General features: G+C 34.9%; 1 protein-coding gene across 1 annotated transcript; it reads left to right on the top strand.

The window, feature by feature from the left end:
• The first annotated feature begins 229 nt into the window (after nucleotides 1-229).
• Nucleotides 230-18,502, top strand: LOC124157642 (ero1-like protein). The gene is made up of 14 exons (XM_046532545.1): nucleotides 230-455; nucleotides 617-957; nucleotides 1,043-1,162; nucleotides 1,805-1,888; nucleotides 5,914-5,976; nucleotides 6,848-6,918; nucleotides 7,455-7,655; nucleotides 9,430-9,476; nucleotides 9,824-9,916; nucleotides 10,641-10,783; nucleotides 13,189-13,304; nucleotides 13,767-13,947; nucleotides 15,451-15,593; nucleotides 15,679-18,502. The coding sequence occupies exons 2-14, from the start codon at nucleotides 832-834 to the stop codon at nucleotides 15,728-15,730; spliced, it is 1,440 nt and encodes a 479-aa protein (XP_046388501.1). The 5' UTR covers nucleotides 230-455; nucleotides 617-831; the 3' UTR covers nucleotides 15,731-18,502.
• The last annotated feature ends 880 nt before the right edge of the window (nucleotides 18,503-19,382 follow it).

Here is a 19,382-nt window from a genome sequence, read left to right as displayed (position 1 = left end):
TTTACACATCATTGACTATCTATGGACCGCAATAAGGATCAATTCCTTGATTTAATTTACCTCATGGGCGTAATCTTTAAGACATCTAGTGGTCTCCTTCTAGGCTAAGCTATTTTAAGATTCCCGGTTCATATAACTGTACATTTCATCCAATCTCGATACGATACGTTGCGAATGGAGGGACTGGGTGGGGTGAAGGAGTACGTGGTTGGTTGCACGAGAGATTTCGGTAGTGTTTTGTTCTCGCACATATTTTCCTCATTTATGTGCTCCGTAGGCAAAACATAATGATGTGAAATGTATCATATGTTTTCAATGGAAATAGTGTTAATGTTAATGGCCCTGAGCAAAAAAAATTGAGCTGTATGATCCAATTTTGACTCACCTATTGCGTGTGATGCCACAAGTTTGTGAATTTCTTGAGCGATTACGTCGCTGTAATTAGAGTGTTAAATGTTCGTAGTTCCTACATCCATGAGCTTATGTTGTCAAATCTATGAACTATAATGTGCTCTAATCATATTAAGATTTATTACATACTTTGTTCGATTATCTAAATTCCAGTTACTGCATCAGCAGCTGTATACACTGTGCAATATTTACTTATCTTTCGAAGGTCACTTCCTCTCATACTGACATTGGCAGTGATCGTTGTGATAGTGCCAGTTCTCACGTAAGCCTTTCATACGCTCATATATGAGGTGCAACTTTCACTTCCCCCTCCATGTACCAAACTGTGATGTGATGCGTGGGTTTGAGGAAGGTATAAAGGGAAGCGCTCACATCTCACTGGTTTAGTCACTCCAACGTCAGGGACTGTCGACGGGAGACATGGGGGGAGATGCGTGTGCGAAGATGTTGTCCGTGTTTAGTGTGTGTGTATTGCTGACGTTTCAGCAAGTTGGCAGTTTTCAAAATTTATCCAAGAATAAGGGTGGAGATCAATGCTTTTGCAAAGTAAGTAAACAGCGAAGCAAAGAGTTGCTCTTAAGTCATGTTTAGTTTCTTTGGTGGCATTTTAATTTTATATTTTTGATTTCAGTTGAAAGGACAGTTAGACGATTGTAGTTGCAGAGCCGAAACAGTTGATGGTTTTAACAACGCTAAAGTTTACCCTCGTATCAGGAGTCTTTTAATGAAGGATTACTTCCGTTTTTATAAGGTAACAGGAATTGATATGTGGTAATGACTTTTCCTTGTATCTCCTTTACTGTCTTTAGTTTCATGATGATTTCTTGAACGTGAAGGCATCATATAACAAAATCCTGCGTAAGTAAAGTTGGATACTCAGTAATCACCCTATTAGTAAAATCAATGTGTTTATTAGTAGAGGCCAATCGATTCATTTACTTTTCATTAGTTGGAAATGAAAACCGGCAGAACCAACTAAATTTACTGAATAGTTGGCTCCAAAACGGGAGCTAATATTTACTGTCGTTGGCCTGAGATGTCATGATAAATGATAAGTAGGAAGAGTAGCTTTTAAAATGTTGTCACTAATCCATTGCCATGCTGAAAACTGTTTTGTGGTATGTTATTTTTCCTCATTGAAATATCTGGTTCTCTCTCCTTTTCTTAAATAAACTTAGTTCAACTGCAATTTTCACCTTGAATATTTTATTCTCCATCCAAAAGTATCATAAGAAATATGTGTTTGTTTTATACATATAGTTATATCCTGTTATTTTAACTTCCATCTTTAAAAATAAACTTTTCCTTTTGTGTGACTGAATCAAGGATAAATAAATATATTTAGTGCATTGTATGAAAATTAATGGTATTAATTATTTTTCAAATTTGCCAGGTGAATTTGAAACGCCCATGTCCATTTTGGGCTGATGACAGCCGATGTGCCATCCGACATTGCCATGTTGAAAAATGCCCAGAGGTGAGTCTTTTTTTTTAATATCCAACTAGTTAATTTTATTGGGAAGAAATATAACTCCTCTGATAATTTTTTGGACCTTTGAGTAAGTGAACAGTTGTTCAAGCTATTTGGCTTGCACAGTAAAGCCTCTATTATCTGTGGGTTAGTTTAATCATTTGTGGAATGGTCAGCATATCTCTTCCCTAGCCTTTCCTTGTTCCCCCGAGCACTGCCCTTCTCTATCTTCTTCTACTTATATCTATTTTTTTTCATATTCTTCCCGTCCTCATCACTAGTTTTTAAATAGAATGGGTTCAAAGGAAGTAGGGAAAGTTCAAAACAGAAACGGTTGTGAAAATTGTTAGTAATTGGTTGAATCACGGATAGATTTTGTTTGTTTTGTTTATTTGTTAAGGCTCAGAATAAATAATTGGAGTTCCCCTTTAATTTATTTGTTTTGAGGTGAGTCGTCTTACTTATATATAGTAAAATAAAATCATTGGGTGGATTCAGGGGGGCGAAAACTCAAGAGTTCTCTCTTACAATTAGTGTGGGAGAAGATTTTTATGTAGTTTTTTTCTATTTTGGGACTTTTGAATCACGTAGCGATGCACCATCAGCATCGTAGTACCAGTATTTGAACTCCCATCAATCAGCAACAACTGGTCACTGAAGTTGTGGCCAAAAAGATTGCCCAGAGAATGACTGAGTGCACACATGGAGCTGCTGTGTACCTGTCACATTCAGAGGGGATTCCACAGCTTTTGCACCCTAAATGATTAAAAAACTGACAAGGAGACATCGCCAAAGTGATGTTCGGGATCTGGATGAAGATGCTATTTTCTAAAACTATATAGGTAAGATAGAAAAAGTGTCACGGCTTTCTTCCACATAGGCCCGGGTTCGAGAGATATTCGCATGTAAAGATTTTGCGCAGCAAGATGTCCCTTGAGTAAGCGCCCGTTATCAACTACGGCCGTGGCGGTGCGGTCTAGGGCGTTAGTCCCCTAACCTGTAGTTGGTATCCTGAATTCGAGACCCAGTATCGGCTATATTTTTTCTCTCTTCTAATTTTTGAAATCACTGTTACATTTTATCCCCATTCGTTTTATTTATCTCATCGGGGCGCTTACTCAAGGGACGTCTTGCTGCGCGAAATCTTTACATGCGAATATCTCTCGAACCCGGGCCTATGTGGAAGAAAGCCGTGACACTTTTTCTATCTTACCTACATAGTTTTAGAAAATAACATCTTCATCCAGATCCCGAACATCACTTTTGCGATGTCTCCTTGTGAGCCTTGGTAATCCCTCATAGTGTATTTTTTACCACCATGGTCTTGGGATGGAACCTCATTATCAGATACAGAACGCTACAGCAATAAACACACAGGTAGAAATGAAAATATTTAGGATTTTTTATTTCAACCGTAAAATTGGTTTCACTGAAATGGCATCCTAGTTTCACCTGTTTTTTGGGATATACATACTGAATCATTTGGCAACATGATGTGGTGTCAGTGATTGAGCTGTTAACTACCTCTCAGCTTCATCTCTATACCTTGCTATGACCTCTTGTGATTCGTTGTTGATTACACTCTATCTTCAATGATTGGTTCTCCTTAAATGTTTAACTAACGATATGGTCTGATTTCTTGCTAAAGGGGTAAGGTCGATGTGAATGAAAATTTACTCAACCAAATGAATGTAGGGCAGAGTAAAAGTCAAACAGGCATCTCTAAAAACTAGTTTTGTCTAAGTTTGTGTTTAATACAGTAGAATCCTGATTTAATGTTTTTCAGGGGGGACAAAATTTAAAACAGTAAATGTGGAAAAACACTAAATGAGGACCAGCCATTTTTTTCGGGTTTCAGGGTCTGTAATAATTGAAATGGCTTTATATTAATAAATAATATATTCAAAAATCAATAAAAGGTGCTGCACAGTGAAGTAGTCAGGAACGTCGTTTGGGGGGTCCAAAACTAGGGTATGGGGAAAAATAAAAATAAAGTTAGAAAATATAAGGTTTAAAACTAATTTTAACACTTTTTATAATGGAAACAACTTCATTTTTCAAAGAAATCTTTTGTAAATATATGAACTTTCAACATATTGTTTTCGTTAATGAAGAAGCAAAGTAATTGAGTTTTCATATTTGGGTGTGGGGGTGGGGAATTCCAGACCCCACCCCTCGTCACTAGTGCGATATGTGGCAAAAAAATTCATTGATTAAATATTCTTATCCCACTAAGGCGGTTTCATAACAATTTTCAGGAGAGAGCTAAAAAATTGGGGAGTAAAATTAAGTAATGAGTGGATTATATTTTAAGAAAATTATTATATGTATTAACTTAAAAGTATTTCTATGCAGAATAAATATAATAGCAATAGCATAGTAATATTACTATGAACTTGATTCCATTTTTACTCATTTTTCGGTGGCTTTGATGAATTAAAAATAACTTATTCCATGTATAAGAGTGATATGTTGCTGACTATACAGCAAGTTTAAAATTATATAATATAATATGTATAATTCCCCAAAAAAATCCTCATCATTGCATCATTATAGAAAAGTGAAATAAAGATACAGTAGAAGATCCTTAATCTGTAATTCTATATTCACTACGGAATATCTATTTAACGGAGGGTTATCTGGAATTTTGCCAACTTAATGATAGTTGAAAGGTGCGTAAGCCATCGATGAAAAACAATCCCAGAAAACCATCACAGTAGCACCCTCGGAGAATAACTCGTGTCATTCGTAATCATCAAAGTCAAGTTCAAGAAGTGAAAGATAAGGTCGTTACAGGTTATTAAGGGTTGACTTAACTCCATCAGATCGAATTTGAAACAAAAAGTGTTTGGATAAGAAGGGAAGTGAAACATCACGTGAAGACAAATAACCCGGCTTGCAAGTTGAAGGTCCACGCCACATTTGTGAGAGAATGCTGATGAAGAAGCATTCCCGGGTAGATTCAATCGACTCTTGCTAAAGTTTCATGAGAATTTTCTTGTTGTTGAGCAGAAATTCAAAGATTTCGATAACCATTTGAATAAACCATAATGAAAAAACATTAAATCGGGCAAAAATACCTTGTGCAGGACAATTTTTTACGACCTTAAATGTGGAAAAATGCAGAATGCAGAAACACTAAATGAGGATAATTTTTACATTGCTCGCATAGGGAATGAATTGGGGCCCCAAAAAATAAACACTAAATGCAGAAAAACATTAGATGCGAAAACCTTAAATCCAGATCCAACAATATATGCTGAAATCACCCATGCACTACTTAAAAGTTAGATTGAAAATAGAGCGTGGAGCATTTTAGCTTAAGCATGTAATCTCACTGTCATTAGGGGTTTGCTTTTGATGTTTAATTTGGGCAGGTTGAGATTTTCAAGCTGTTAACGGAGGAGGCTGCAGCTGCTTTACCAGCCTTCACCTGGGTATGATGCTAACCTAGGCTAAATGGAGTAGTGAGATTTTTGGCAATTATAGTTGTAGGGATTAAGCGGAAGTGAGTTTATTCTATCTTTAGCTTAATTTTGTTTAATCATTATTTATGAGTGTAGAAATTATGTGAATTTTTAATAATTTATATTTTAGTTCATCAGTTGCCTTAAAGGATGATGCAACCTCTTCTTCATCCACTTTAAAAAAATCACTATTGTATTCTAACTTGGCATCTACTCCTTAATCCCTTATGAATCATTCATGAATGGCCATGCAAATGTGGCGAAAGTTGCACCATTTTTTAGTCTCTGAGCTTTCTTTTCCTTCCTATTTTCCTGGCCTTCATTTAATGTGATGATGACTCATTCTACTACATCTCTTCCGAAAGATATTCCGCGAAAAAAAATTATGCTAATGAACAATTCATTTCTTTTAAATCATTCCCTTATAATTCTCTTCATAAATATATACTATCTTCTCCCATATTTTAATTGATGTATATCAATCTAGTGCTTACGTTTATTTCTTAACTCAAATGTTTCCATTTTCTGTTTGTATTATGATGATTTTTGAATTATCTTTCACAGGAGGACATACCTGTTGGTCTCAAGTTTGATATGGATGATCGCTTTTCAGATCCAGCTGCCAAGGTAAGAACTTTATTAGTAATGTGATGTTAGTATATATATTACATTTTAATTACCATGTTTCTAATTATGAGATGTACCAGCATAAAAGACACAATGTGATTTTTCAGGTTGAATTTTATGAAAAATACTTGAATCAGACAGGAAAGGATGATAGAAAGTGTTTCCAAAGCATCACTTAATTCTAAGAAAGTAAAACTCTTACATAAAATGTTCGGAAATATTTTCTTTAAAAGTTTTTTTTTGGGTTAGTATGCTTAACTTTAATAAAAGCAACCACATTCTTGGTGAAGAAACTTACGTTAATGGAGAACAAAGTTATACCCTTGGCCCATACTGCCGATCACTGAGTGTTTATTTTGAACTTGAATTTAGAATTAGGAAAACTGGTTATTCCTGTGAAAGAGGTCATATGGTTGCATGCATGGTCATGCATGTTGAACTAGGAAAGGGAGCATAAAATAGTCAGCGGAGGAAAGTGAGTTCTTCTGTGAAGGCCTAAGCCTCTGTATACTGTTCATCTGACTTTGCAATTGGGTGGCAGTTTGCCTATGTATTTTTATGACATTCGTTGACCTTGAGTTTGTTGCCTTTATATTTGTATATGCAGATATTATATTGGATCATCTTCCTATCTGATGATGAGGTCGTCTTCTTTGGTCAGTTCATCTTGAAATGGATGAGCTGTAGAGATTATACTGTTGTTAGATTTGTAAGGGAAAGAATAGAGGGATGAGATTATGAAGGGGGCTGACTTTGTTCATGGTAGAGTCGGGGGCAACTTTTTTGCTTAAGGTTGTATATTACAGGGTATCAGCCTATTTGCCTTAGGTATCTTTGCCTGATGATGTGATATGTTCTTCTCTCTTTTCAGTATTCCAAAGATGGGCAGGAATGTGATGAAGATTATGATAAAGAACTGGGATACCTTAATAAGACCATTAGGTGAGTACAGTAAGTGCATAAAGTACTTAAGTGCAGTAAATGTGGAGTTTGCCTGACTCTTGCCTTTCTTGATGCCCTTGTGGACTATGACATCAGTGGCATGCATATACCAGCTGCCAATGCAGGTACCTACCTAATAAGAGAAATATGGTTGCCATTTGTATCTTACATTAGTGCGAGCTTTCAGCCATGGACAAATATAATTTAACGTTACTAGTAGATTCACAAGATCATTTTTCTGCGAAGAAACATAATTTTTACAGTGCCAAGCCAAGGTTACATAAGGAGATGGATGGCTATTGCATCTATTTTTTTCATAAATGCATTCAAAATTCAAGTTTTTGGAGGATAATTGGCAAGAATTTCTCATTTCTCCTGACCCCTGTCTTCCTGGGTAACTGTCCTTTCCCACAAAATGTCATGAATCTGTCAGTAATTAATATCATTGTAAACCCACTTGAAGGGTATTACTTCGCATATCTTCTTTTCTTGTGTCTTTGGTATGTTATGTGAATGAAATATTCTATTTTTCAAAGTCCAAGTTCCCGAGAACATTTTGCACTGTGGAAAGAACATGACGACGCTCTGGATAACTTCTGTGACCGACATTATGGTGAAGATCCTTCTGGGCAAGCTGAATATGTTGATCTTCTGCTAAATCCTGAGAGGTACACTGGCTACAGAGGGTACTCTGCTCATAGAATATGGCGTAGCATCTATTTGGAGAACTGTTTCAGGTAAAAAGTCCTGTGTACATGATTGTACATTTATAAAAGTGTGTTGTTGTTTGGCCAAGTCATACCAGCAGCAGTCAATGCCAATTTATACTTTTAAATACGCTCATATGTATATGTATACAATTTTGAACTTTTCATGTCCTTACCCTTGAAATATTCTCTCATTTAAGATAAAAGATTTTTCTAATATAAACTTACTTTGCTATGCAAATTGTCTTTTTGTTGGACTATCAGGATGGTGTATGATGCCATCAAATTTTACTTGGAACCAGCTAAATCATGCCAATCATTTAATGACTCTTCAAATGATGTCTGAATAAATCCACTTCCTGGTTAACAGTCCTAATTTATTCCATGAAAAGCGAGTGATCATTGAAACAGTGCCATCCAAGTCACCAGATTCCATAAAGTTATGTTTTGGAGCATAATTGGTAGATGAGATGTCATTTTCACAGGTATCACTCTAGAAATTTCATTAATTCACTTGTAAAAATAATTTAATGCTGTTAAAATCAATTCCCAAATGTTTAAAGGCATTCATGCATTGTTTTTTTGTCCATTTGTTGGAAATTATGCCTAAAAAATAAATAAATAATTACAGTTACAGATTGAGGTATAGGCTTTTCCTAATGTCGCAATTGGATGCGCATAACAGATTTTCACATGTGCAATCATATTTCTGTAAATATGAACTTCAAGTTTTTGTGATCCAGAGGTACAAACTAGCGACCATAGTGGGAAGGATTGAAAAAAAAACATTCGACTAATGTTTTAAAAATGTAAGAATTATGAGAGAGCACCATTGTCAAATTGTCCCACAAGAAGACGTTGAAGATTTCTAACTTCGTGCCATGTAGTACTGTATTCCTTGTCAGGCTGCCTTGCATCACAAATTGTCCGTTTTTAATGGGAAAGTGGAACGTTGAAACTTTGGATTGAGAACTATATACACCTCATTGCAAAAGCACGCAATATTTATTAGAAAGGTACTAAAATCAATAAATAACTTTATGATTATATAATTACAAGAGCCTTGATTAAACTGTCTTGTAAACTTCTCTTCTTCCATACAAAATTGCGGATTTTCTTTTCAGAAACAAAATATAATTGCACAACATGACATTATGATTGGGTGCAGCAATCTCAGTGCATCGCCGAATTTTTCAGGGAATTAATATGGAACCAGAGAACATTAATTTGGATCAGAGTCTCAAAATATAAACAGAAATATTGAGGAACAGGGTTTGTCATAACAGTGTTAATCAGGGAATGGGTTCATGTTGAGTATGGATTATGTATTTTAAAGTATAATTTGTTGCCATATTATGTACTGATGTGCAAATGCAGCTGTCGGGTAAGGAGGTACTTTTATGGTGGGGAATATTTTTGAAGACAGCTTGTTCTTCCTTTCAGTGAAAATTGAATGCAATTAAATGCTAATGATATGCACAATTTTACTGGAAGCTTATTAAAAAAAAACTATCAAGAAATTGTGAAATTTTGCCATAACTTATAAGAGGGATTAGTTCGAATATCATTTGAATATTGTGGTCTTCTTGTCGATAGGATGACTTAAATAGTGAACTGATGAAGTCATTGAAACTTATGGCTTACATATACCAAGAATTTTAATTAAATAGATAACTGGTTGATTATAATTGTTATAATCTTATTTGCATGTTAATGTTCTGGAGGTGTTATGCAATAATTATTTATAAACATAGTAGGAGGAGTGACTTTATAAAATTCTTACAATCGTTTTATTTATTTTTAGGCCTAAAAACAACTATGGTTCTTACATAAAATCATCCAAACTTGAAGGTTTGTATTTTTCTCTTTTTGCCGTATGTATCATTATTGACAGAAATTTGAATTTGCAATTTTATCATAAATGTATTCAACTGTGTTCATTATGTATTTTTTAAATTTTAATCTCTGAGATCCAAAATTTTTATTGCTACCCAGTGGACATCCTGCCAGTCCCTAGGAGTGATAATCACCTCCATCTTACAAATTTTAATATTTTGCTATATTTGCTTTTCTGTACTATAATTTTTTAAAGTAGAGTTTCCCTTGTAATTGAACTGCAGATAAGCAAATTAAATATTAAGTGTTGATATTGCATTGTGATCATGTTTAATTTATTGCTTTCTTATTTTTATTTACAGGTCTATGCTTGGAAAAGAGAGCATTTTACAGGGCCGTATCTGGGCTGCACTCCAGCATAAATATACACCTGTGTTCATTGTACCTCTTTCCAGGTATGTGTGCTAATGGAAACATGTCAATAAGTTGTTGAGTATTTAAATAATTCAGTGAAGCAGTAAAGGCAGAAGTATCTCAAAATTTTATGCTAATGAAAACTATTCAGTTTGAGTCCTCTTGCGGTATTTAAACCTGTTCTGGTTGAAAAGCCAAATTGCTTATAAAATGGGATAGAAGTTAGAAAGGGTTATAGAGATGTAATAGGTATTAAAATCTGGAGTTAACCAGTCTAGTTGTAACTAAAGCTTGTAACATTTGGCCATCATTACATTTTGTATGAACCCCCACTGCATCAATGAGATTTTTCACCCTTGGCACTCATTGGGGAAAGTTTAATTGATGCGACTTGCAGTAAGCAGCTTACTTAAACAAATATCTTTAGGCCAGGTGTATCTCTTTTGTGTGATCATAGGTGTGCTGGTGTCTTCTCCAGTTTCTGCTGAGAAGTATGATTAAAGTAGTGGCACATCTGCAATTATTATTTTACATGACAACCAGAACTTTTTCTGGAATCTCCTGTATTTTTTCAGCTCAAGTTTATAGCCCTTCAAGAGTCCAGGAACCTGTTATATAGCAACCAAGGAATTTCTGAAAATATTTTGAAAATGACACCATCAAATTGTTATGAAAAAACCAAAGTGTGGAGAACACCATAAAATTTTTCTGCTATGATACCTAATTTTATGTTCAGCACTCAAGGTTATCATGTCTCAATTTCAGGTGTGCAGAAGCCAGGTCTTGAGCCATCTACAGGGACATGGGGTCCAAATTTGGCAGAATTTCAGCAACGCTTCAGTCCAGAAACTACTGGAGGAGAGGGACCTCATTGGCTCCGCAACCTTTATTTTGTTTACTTGCTTGAGGTGAGAAGTGTTTTTTAAACATATTTTCCCTAAAGTAATGTACTATGGAGGAAAATAGTGTCCCAACAAAGTTAGTGCTGCCACTATCAGTCTGCAAGAAAATCAGTATATTTTCTGATGCCATGTAATCCTTTGGTTGAATTTGGGTGAAGGAGATACAGACAGATTGAGTCGTCTTCCTCTTTTCACCTCACAAGCCAGGGGCAGAATACCCACAGCTTGATTGCCCCAATAGGGTGGTTTCCTATTATTTTTTTATTGCCTAAATCGAAAGATTATTACTCCTGGAGTACGCATTTCACGCTCTTAGATTTTTAAATGACGATATCTATTTATTGCGATTAAATGAAAAGTGAAAATTTTCAAGTGCGCGAAAATGCGACGGCTAAGTATGAATGATGGGAAATAAGCCCGTGTGACGTCAGTCTGCTTCCCGCTGCCGCATTGTGAGGTGACCTTGGGGCGAGGCTTTGAGCGCTGATACGATGCAGGCTGCTAGCAGGTAGCTGAGTACCCTGCTAGCAGGTAGCGCTTTGCTTAAATAAGAATTATTAATACCTTATCAAACGAAGAAAACTTTCTGACCTAAGCCAGTTTTAGTAGGTGATTATTAAGAAATGTTTTCCTGAAGTCTGTGCCTCATGCATGCATTGGTAATCTCATACGATGTAAAACTCCTGACTACTCGCGTAGCATCTGGGTCCCTGTGACGTCACGCGGAGTGGAATCGCATGGGCGCCAATCTGGCCTTTTTCAAATGAGGTTAAAATTGACCATTAACATTCCTCTATACTGGGATTTCTAAAACCAAATAATTTGTATATTATGAATACACTAATGGTGGGTAACGAATCGCAATCAATGCTTTTTGCTATTTTGATAGAGGAAACTACCTTATTTTTACTTGGGGTGTCACTTGATGGTGATGCATTATTATTATTGAAATACTCTACTGATTAAGGTAAGTTTAGATGGAGTATTTACACATAATTCTAGCAGTTCCCTTACTTTCATGTACTCCCATCTTCAATTCACACTAAGGCCTTCTCCCTTTCATTCCATCAATGAAATCCAATTCTCTTCCTTCCTCTCCCTCATTTACCCAAAATTCTCCCCTCTAACACAGTTTTCAACATCCTCATCCTGCTCAAAACCAAACCTTATGTCTTGTCCGTATCTCCTCTAGAAGCTGCCTCTCTTTACCCACCATGTCTAGCAATTCGACATTCCTCCTCCTCCATTGTAAAATATTATTTCTCTCAATCTTCATAGACCCTTGGTGGGCCTTGACCTCCGCCACAAAATATCCTCCAGTCTTCCTTGTCACTTGTTATTTTTCTCTATCCCTTAAAATTCATTAGCCACTCATTTGCTGTGAATGTCATGAATGAGATGTGATTTTTCCCCTTTTTATAAAATAATGACAGGCACTAGAGGTGGTTCCTCCTCCCCAACTTTTTTCCCTTCTGGCAACTATCTGCTGAGGAGACCTCTGGCCTGGGGACATCTATCCTGTGACCTCCATTTTTCAATGTACTATGTAGTTTTTTTGTAATAACAATTCATTATGTCTGGCAATAACTTACTATGTATTTATCATGTAGAGGAATGCAAATGAAATAGACAGCTTACTTTATGACTTATATGATTTCCTGCTGTGTGGCACCAAAGCATCAGTTGAATCTATGTGTGGGTTAGAACCGAAACCACACCCCACCCTCATCTGATCTCTTACTCCATCCATGGGGCCAATACTGTGTCTTTATTATTTTGTTTCTATACATTATATTATTATTGAAAAAAATATTAATTTGGTTTGGAAAGCACAGTGCTATACTGAGCTGAGAATTGAACCATAAGAGAAATAACTAAATAACGAGACACAGATATGAACTAATGACAAAAATCTGCCAGGAAGTCCAGAATAGACAGGATAAGAAATGAAGAACTAAGAAAAATCAGGCATGTAGAGAAGGCTGGCTTGAAGAATTTGAAAGGTAGAAGATTACGTTGGTTTGGGCATGTCTGAGGAATGGGGCTAGGAGGAATTACAAATGCTGTTGCTCTAATGGAGACCGAAAAGAGGAAACCCTAAGAAGTCTTGGTGGGAGGGAGTAAAGAAGAAAATAGGTAGGAGATATGTATGTGGATGAGGCATTTATAGGAATGGGTTGAAAATGGGGATTGGGCGATGAACTTTTGGGGAATATGAAAGGCTTTCTATTTTGGACAATGGATATGTTGTCTGTTTAGGGAAGACTGTGTACTGTTAAGTGAATGTCCAAATAAATAAAAACATTGTACATTGCTACTATTGCATATTATTTTTCACCATTACTAGATGTGCATATATTCATTGAAGATGCTAAAATTAAACATGTGATTATTTTTAATATATTTTTCAGCTTCGTGCTCTTGCCAAGGCAGCACCTCTTCTTCTTCATGAGGATTATTTCACTGGAGTAGAGGACGAAGATAAGGCTGTTAAAGAAGCTGTTTCTGATATCCTAGGAGTTATCTCGTAAGAAATAGATATTTATAACTTGCTTTCTTGCAAAAAAAAAAGAAATTCAGAAGGTTTTTTGGTAAAAAAGAAATTAATACAAAAAATTTGTATGCTTTATTGATAATGGGGTCAGATATCAATAAACGTTGCTTTCGTTCCACTTCCAATATCCAATGTTTGCACTCGCTGGAAAAGGCTTGGCGGCAATATTAGCTGTAGTTGTTTTTGCCTTATTTTAAAGATGAAATATTTCTTTAATATATATTAATACTATTATATTTCAAAAGTTGCGATATTTTCTGTGAATCTCTTGTTTAAGTATGAGAATTAAAGGTACTATCAATATGAATACCAAGATTATTAATGTAATCCTTGTTTGCTCGCATCTTGGTGTGATATACCTTAATGAAGCTGTTTATTGTTGTGGTCTGTTTTTTTCATGCTGTACATTTTGCTATCTTATTGTCTGTTTTTCAGGTCCTTTCCTGAGCATTTCAATGAAAGTTCAATGTTCATGAGTAGCAGCAATACGAGTGTGGCCTGGGATCAAAATCAAGCTAACAAATTGAAAGCTGAATTTCGGGAGCACTTCCGTAACATTTCAAGAATAATGGATTGTGTTGGCTGTGACAAATGTAAACTCTGGGGGAAATTACAGGCAAGGCCCTTTTATATACACTCAGTTAGCTTATTATGAAAGGCTGTATTCAAAGAAGTGACATACACAATCAGAAAATAACTACCAGGATATTGTTTAAGGGGTTGCAGACGGTGAAGTTCATATTTTTGAAGGCATTGTAGTCAGTATTTTTATTGAAAACTTTAGTCAAGTTGCCCGAAATATTTTGATTTTGTACACGTAATTTCACGGATGATATGTATTTAACTTGTGATTCTCTGCTCTGCTGTGAAATGATGCTCTTGTTATTGTAGAGAATGAAGTCTTAATGGTAATGCAAAATGCAAATTTCAAATCTATAGAGAAACCCTTTAAATAATAAGATTCATTAAGTTGATTGTATGACTTCACTGAATCATTCTTTCATTTTAAGATCCATCTTAGTTTTCAGCCACTTGTTTTGCTGTAACTAGCACAGCCATAACTTCAGGAATGGATGGCGTTAAAAATATGAAGTCATAAAAATAGATGCTATTAGAAATTATGCTAATACATATTCCCAAACTCACTGCAGCCTTGTTTGAAAGTGTGATAATTGATGTGAAGGGAAAGCATCTTATTTCCTATGATGCTGAAATGGGGCATCAGTCATCAAACTTAATTTTTTGCTATTTCACTTGAGATGTTAGCTTTATAAGTTTTTTTTAAACTGTATCAAAGCTTGGAGTAGGCTTCCTTCAGTGAAAAATTGATGTTAATCTAAAATTGATATAAAGTCTGTTTTTTTCATGTTATATAATGTAATGGTTCAGTTGAAGTCTTGAATGACCCATCATATGTTATAATGTCTCAGTATTTTAAAATAATTAACGAAACCATCTAATTCACAGTTGAATTATTAATGAATTTATTTGCTTTATTTTCAGTAATTTTACTTAAAAGTCCTACAGTTACAAAAGATTAATCAAAAGATCCAAGTTTACTACTTTGCATCAAGTGTAACTAATTATGTCTGTAAAGAATTTTCCGGTGCAAAGCACATAAGGGTCGAAAAATAACCACTATTGCAGTTTAAATACTAGAGTAGCTACTGCCTTTTGAGACCCAATTATATGGTGGTGTATAACCTTTTCTGCCATTCGACTCTGAACTCCTCCTCAGCAGCAATTACTCTCTTGCTAGGGACATGAAAACTTGAGAATAATATTTTCTGTTTCCCAACAACTTAGAGTGGCAAAGCTTGACGTGGTGTAGTAATTTGAAGAGAAAAGCTCTAATTTTGCTTGAAAGATGTCAGTGGAAGGATGATACCTGTCTACCACAGTCATATATATGACAGCACTTTCTCTCAAATTTATTTTTGATTACTTCTCAGTCTGAGCTATTGCAGGTGGAAAGTTAATGTTACCTTTTCAGGTATATAAAATCAAGTTATATTGTTGTGAATGGAATTTTAAGTGCTCTCAATTTAGTACTTGTTTTTTTTCAGTTTTTAATAACATGCATTCTCCATAATCAAGAGATTTTTAATTTTTCCCTCAGATTCATGGATTAGGGACTGCACTCAAAATACTTTTCTCTAGTCGCATTGAAGACCGTGTATTAAACCGAGAATCCGGTCGTTCTCCTGAGGATTTCCAGCTGGAGAGAAGTGAAATTGTGGCTCTTTTCAATGCATTTGGAAGGTAGGCATATTTGTATATTATTTGGTTGGTGGAAAATGTCATCAGATCGAGCATATGAATTAATGCACCTTTTTATATATTTCAGGCTATCTACAAGCATTTTCAAGCTCGAAGAATTTCGTAAGATGATGAGATAGCATTATCGCAATTCCAGTTATTTATGTGGGTAGGTGGTTTCAATTCAAACAGCAAGCAGGAAAGGATAATGTTTCTAAAATGTCGTTTTATCTGAACCGGAAGTCATTTTGTACATTAATTTTATATATTTCCATGACATTGTTCCTTTAATTACATGTGTAAGTAGAGCTCAAAAAAATGCACATCACACATTAATTAGCAGTTCCTTTTACTTGTGTATTTTGAGACTTGATGTTTTCATGGGGAAACAATCAAGTAGAAACTTTACACAATGCCATGTGAATCCCAGTTGATTTCTTTGGTGCCTCAGAAAATATGAATTTGTATTGAGGTACATTTTTTTTTATTTTTAACCATTGTTTTAAATGGTGTGTAATGTTTAAGAAATACGGTGAAAGTCAGTGAAAGAGATGATCATGCCAGGCCTGTTATTCTCCTGATTATTGTTGATGCTTATTCAAGATTTTAAAATGTTAAACAAGTCATGCATTTATTAGTCTCTTTGAACTTGCATGCTGGACTGTTATTCAGATCATGGAATGTCATGCAGTTGGTCTCATCTTACAATAGTATTATCTATGGTTATGAGTGATGGAGTTGGTAGTCCATGTAGTTCATCGATGGCTTGACTGTTTATGACTGTGATTTGATAAGTACAGGAATTTCACACAGGATATGTGTAAATTGATGATGTCAAATTTTATATTTAAAAACATTTAAGGTTATATTGAAAATTTACATGGCAAAATGTGTCAAATATGTGAACAATGTTATACTTTCTATTGACTCTTTCTGATTTATGTGCTTTTATCATGTGTGTGGTAAAATTTAAGCGGATTTAATTTCTTAATTCACAATCTTTTTCAATCCAAGTATCCTTTGAATATCAATTGAAAATAATTTTGCCTGGCTTAGACTGGCAAAAAATTCCATGTTTGGTTCGGATCAGTCAGGATTTTGACTACAATAAAACTATTTATCTGAAGTTATATATTTTAAATTATTTGAATGAAACTTTTTACCTGAGACAGTATGAACTTGATGTGGTTGAGTTTTTGTTTTACGTATTTTCCATTTAAGAATGTTGCATTTGTGATAACACATTTAGGCACTATGTATGATGAAAATTTTGTTGATTCAACATGAATAATTAAGGTGTTGTTATATTTTTGGGACACTTTTGTTTAGCTTCTTTGCCAAAATGAGGTATCTATGATTTATCTTGCCAGATTATACTTATTTGCACTTAAATGGTGATTGTGGCAATATGTTGTTAATGTTTGTTGCTATTTTTGCTATTGTTTTTGCTCAAGAAAATTTTGTCACCAATAATGTACCTATCTATGTTATATTTCTTATGAGTTTGAAAGGATTAGGCTTATGTGATGCTAAAAATATAATTATCAACTACCATATTTGCATGAATTGAATCTAAGACAATCCCCTTTTTTTAAGTCTGCCGGGGAAAAAAAATTAATTTAAATAATTACCATGTATGTATCTCTATTACAACATATGTTTCCCTGAATATTACCTCATGTAATAATGTAGTTTAAAGGAGTGCTAGTACTTGAGTGACTAATTAGGCTACCTAAACATCACCATCAAGGTATAAATTGCTGTGTTGCAGATGTAATAATTTGCTGATGTGTTGCTTTCAAAGTTTTATTAAGATGCTTCTATTGTTATAAGAAACCGAAGACCAGATTTCAAAGGAGTACTTGCAAGAATTCGAGGCATGGGCATTGCGATTGTGGCTATTTTTTGTTACAGCAAAGTAAGAATTTCTTGCTAGTTTCTAGTCTATAAAAACACCATGAGAATAAGAAAACATGCACTTTGCTGAAATCTTTTTTGCAGAGAAAAGTTATGACAGGCAAATATCTAACTAATGGTCTATTGAAGTTATGGAGTTAAGTTTTCAAAATTTTATTTATAAAATAACTATTTAGCTGCAAGTGGGACGTGGTGATAATTTAAGAAAAGGGTGTTTTTTAAAGCCAAACTGGAGGTGAAATCATGGACATTGCAGAGAGCACCTGAAGAGCTGTGCTGTTGAATCTTAGCCTGCTGCCAAAATAAAAATTTTGTTTAAAAAGATATAACAATTTAAATTGAAGTGTTGCTATTTCCAACATCTTTTTTCTGGTTTTTGTTGCAAAGTTATACAGTGGAAAACATAGGTATCCAGTCTTTTGAAATGCAACCCACATTTTAAGTCGAGAATTTTGCATCTGATTATAAAGGCCACTATACTGATGAATGATCATGCGAATGACTATACCATCATTTATGGGATCTTGCGAGCAAAATGGAACATGTTCTAATTTTCATTGAATGATCATGCACATGACTATTCATTCACCATTTTTTCCGTTATACACACCGAATGATTTCATTTGCATGATCATTGATCATTCACTGTGTATAGCGGCCTTAAGGCTTGATTCTTTTCTGCCAGGGTTGGGAGCCGAAAAACACCTGATCTTAGATTCATGCAAATATGGTGGATCCATAAATACTTACATGTGTGTATATGGAAAATTTAGTGACTTCTCTTAATATTTATTTCATCACTCATTCAACCCAAGAAGGATGTTCATTGCAAATTTGTTGGTAAATGTGCTTAAATCAATATTGGCTTGTATTGGTGCTTCGGTAACATTATTATTATTTGAAATCTGTTAGCACAATGGCTCTTGATCTCTATAGCTTAAAAGTAAAATTAATTCTTTAAAAAACCTTGCTAATAAACTTTTTAGCTCAATTTATCATTGCGATATCAATTTCCTTCCATTATTGGTCTCAATTTTAATGAATATCACTAAATACTAATCGCTCTATATATTACCCAAAATATTATTCCAGGGCATTTAAAAAATATCTTACACCTCCCACACTCTACATATCTACATTTTTCTTCAGTTAAGAGAAATGAATCCAATAAATGTGAAATTTGGTGGCACTACGGTGTAGAAAAGGCAACAACATGATTAAAACTCAAGTTAAGCATGTATGTATGGATTTTTGCCCTAAGTACAATCGAGCATTATAATCATAAATCAACAATCTGAATATTGATTTGAGGGACTTGTCAAATCCACCATTAACATTCCTCTAAACTGGGATTTCTAAAACCAAATAATTCGTATAATATGAATACACTAATGGAGGGTAACGAATCGCAATCAATGCCTTTCGTTTTCTTTGACGAAGGAAACTACCCTATTGTCTACATCAGGCCAGTGCACCTCATGATGCAGCCAATTACGTGTGTTGTCACATCTTCTGTCAGGGTTTTAAGAAGACCCCTTTTTTCTCCCACACTCCTAAGGATTTCCCCATTATATATTCACTAGATCAATCCATTTTCAATGTTTGTTTGTAATGAAGAAAGGGAGGTTCATTTGTGGGACCACTTCAAGGATATATTTTACATTATGAGTTACAGGGTTTGAATAATCATTTTGCTTGAGGAAGTTGGGCACTTTTGCCATTTAACAGAAATGTGGACGTAGAAGTTGGAGGAAGAGAGCCAATCCTCGGCTATTTCCTTTTAACACATTGCGTACCGGGGTATTTAAATTCCTAGGAACGCCGATTCTGGGTGGAGGTGTTGAGATTGGAAATATGTGCCTATTATAGTGCTCG

This window comes from Ischnura elegans, chromosome 4 (genome assembly GCF_921293095.1).
Source record: "Ischnura elegans chromosome 4, ioIscEleg1.1, whole genome shotgun sequence".
Taxonomy (NCBI): Eukaryota; Metazoa; Arthropoda; class Insecta; order Odonata; family Coenagrionidae; genus Ischnura; species Ischnura elegans.
The sequence above is the reverse complement of the archived record's forward strand: the minus strand, read 5'-3'. Positions and strand labels throughout refer to the sequence as shown.

Coding starts and splice junctions, on each gene's coding strand:
- LOC124157642 (XM_046532545.1), top strand. CDS start 832: ATGGGGGGAGATGCGTGTGCGAAGATGTTGTCCGTGTTTAGTGTGTGT. Junction 1,163..1,804: donor ATTACTTCCGTTTTTATAAG/GTAACAGGAATT, acceptor CAAATTTGCCAG/GTGAATTTGAAACGCCCATG. Junction 1,889..5,913: donor ATGTTGAAAAATGCCCAGAG/GTGAGTCTTTTT, acceptor TATCTTTCACAG/GAGGACATACCTGTTGGTCT.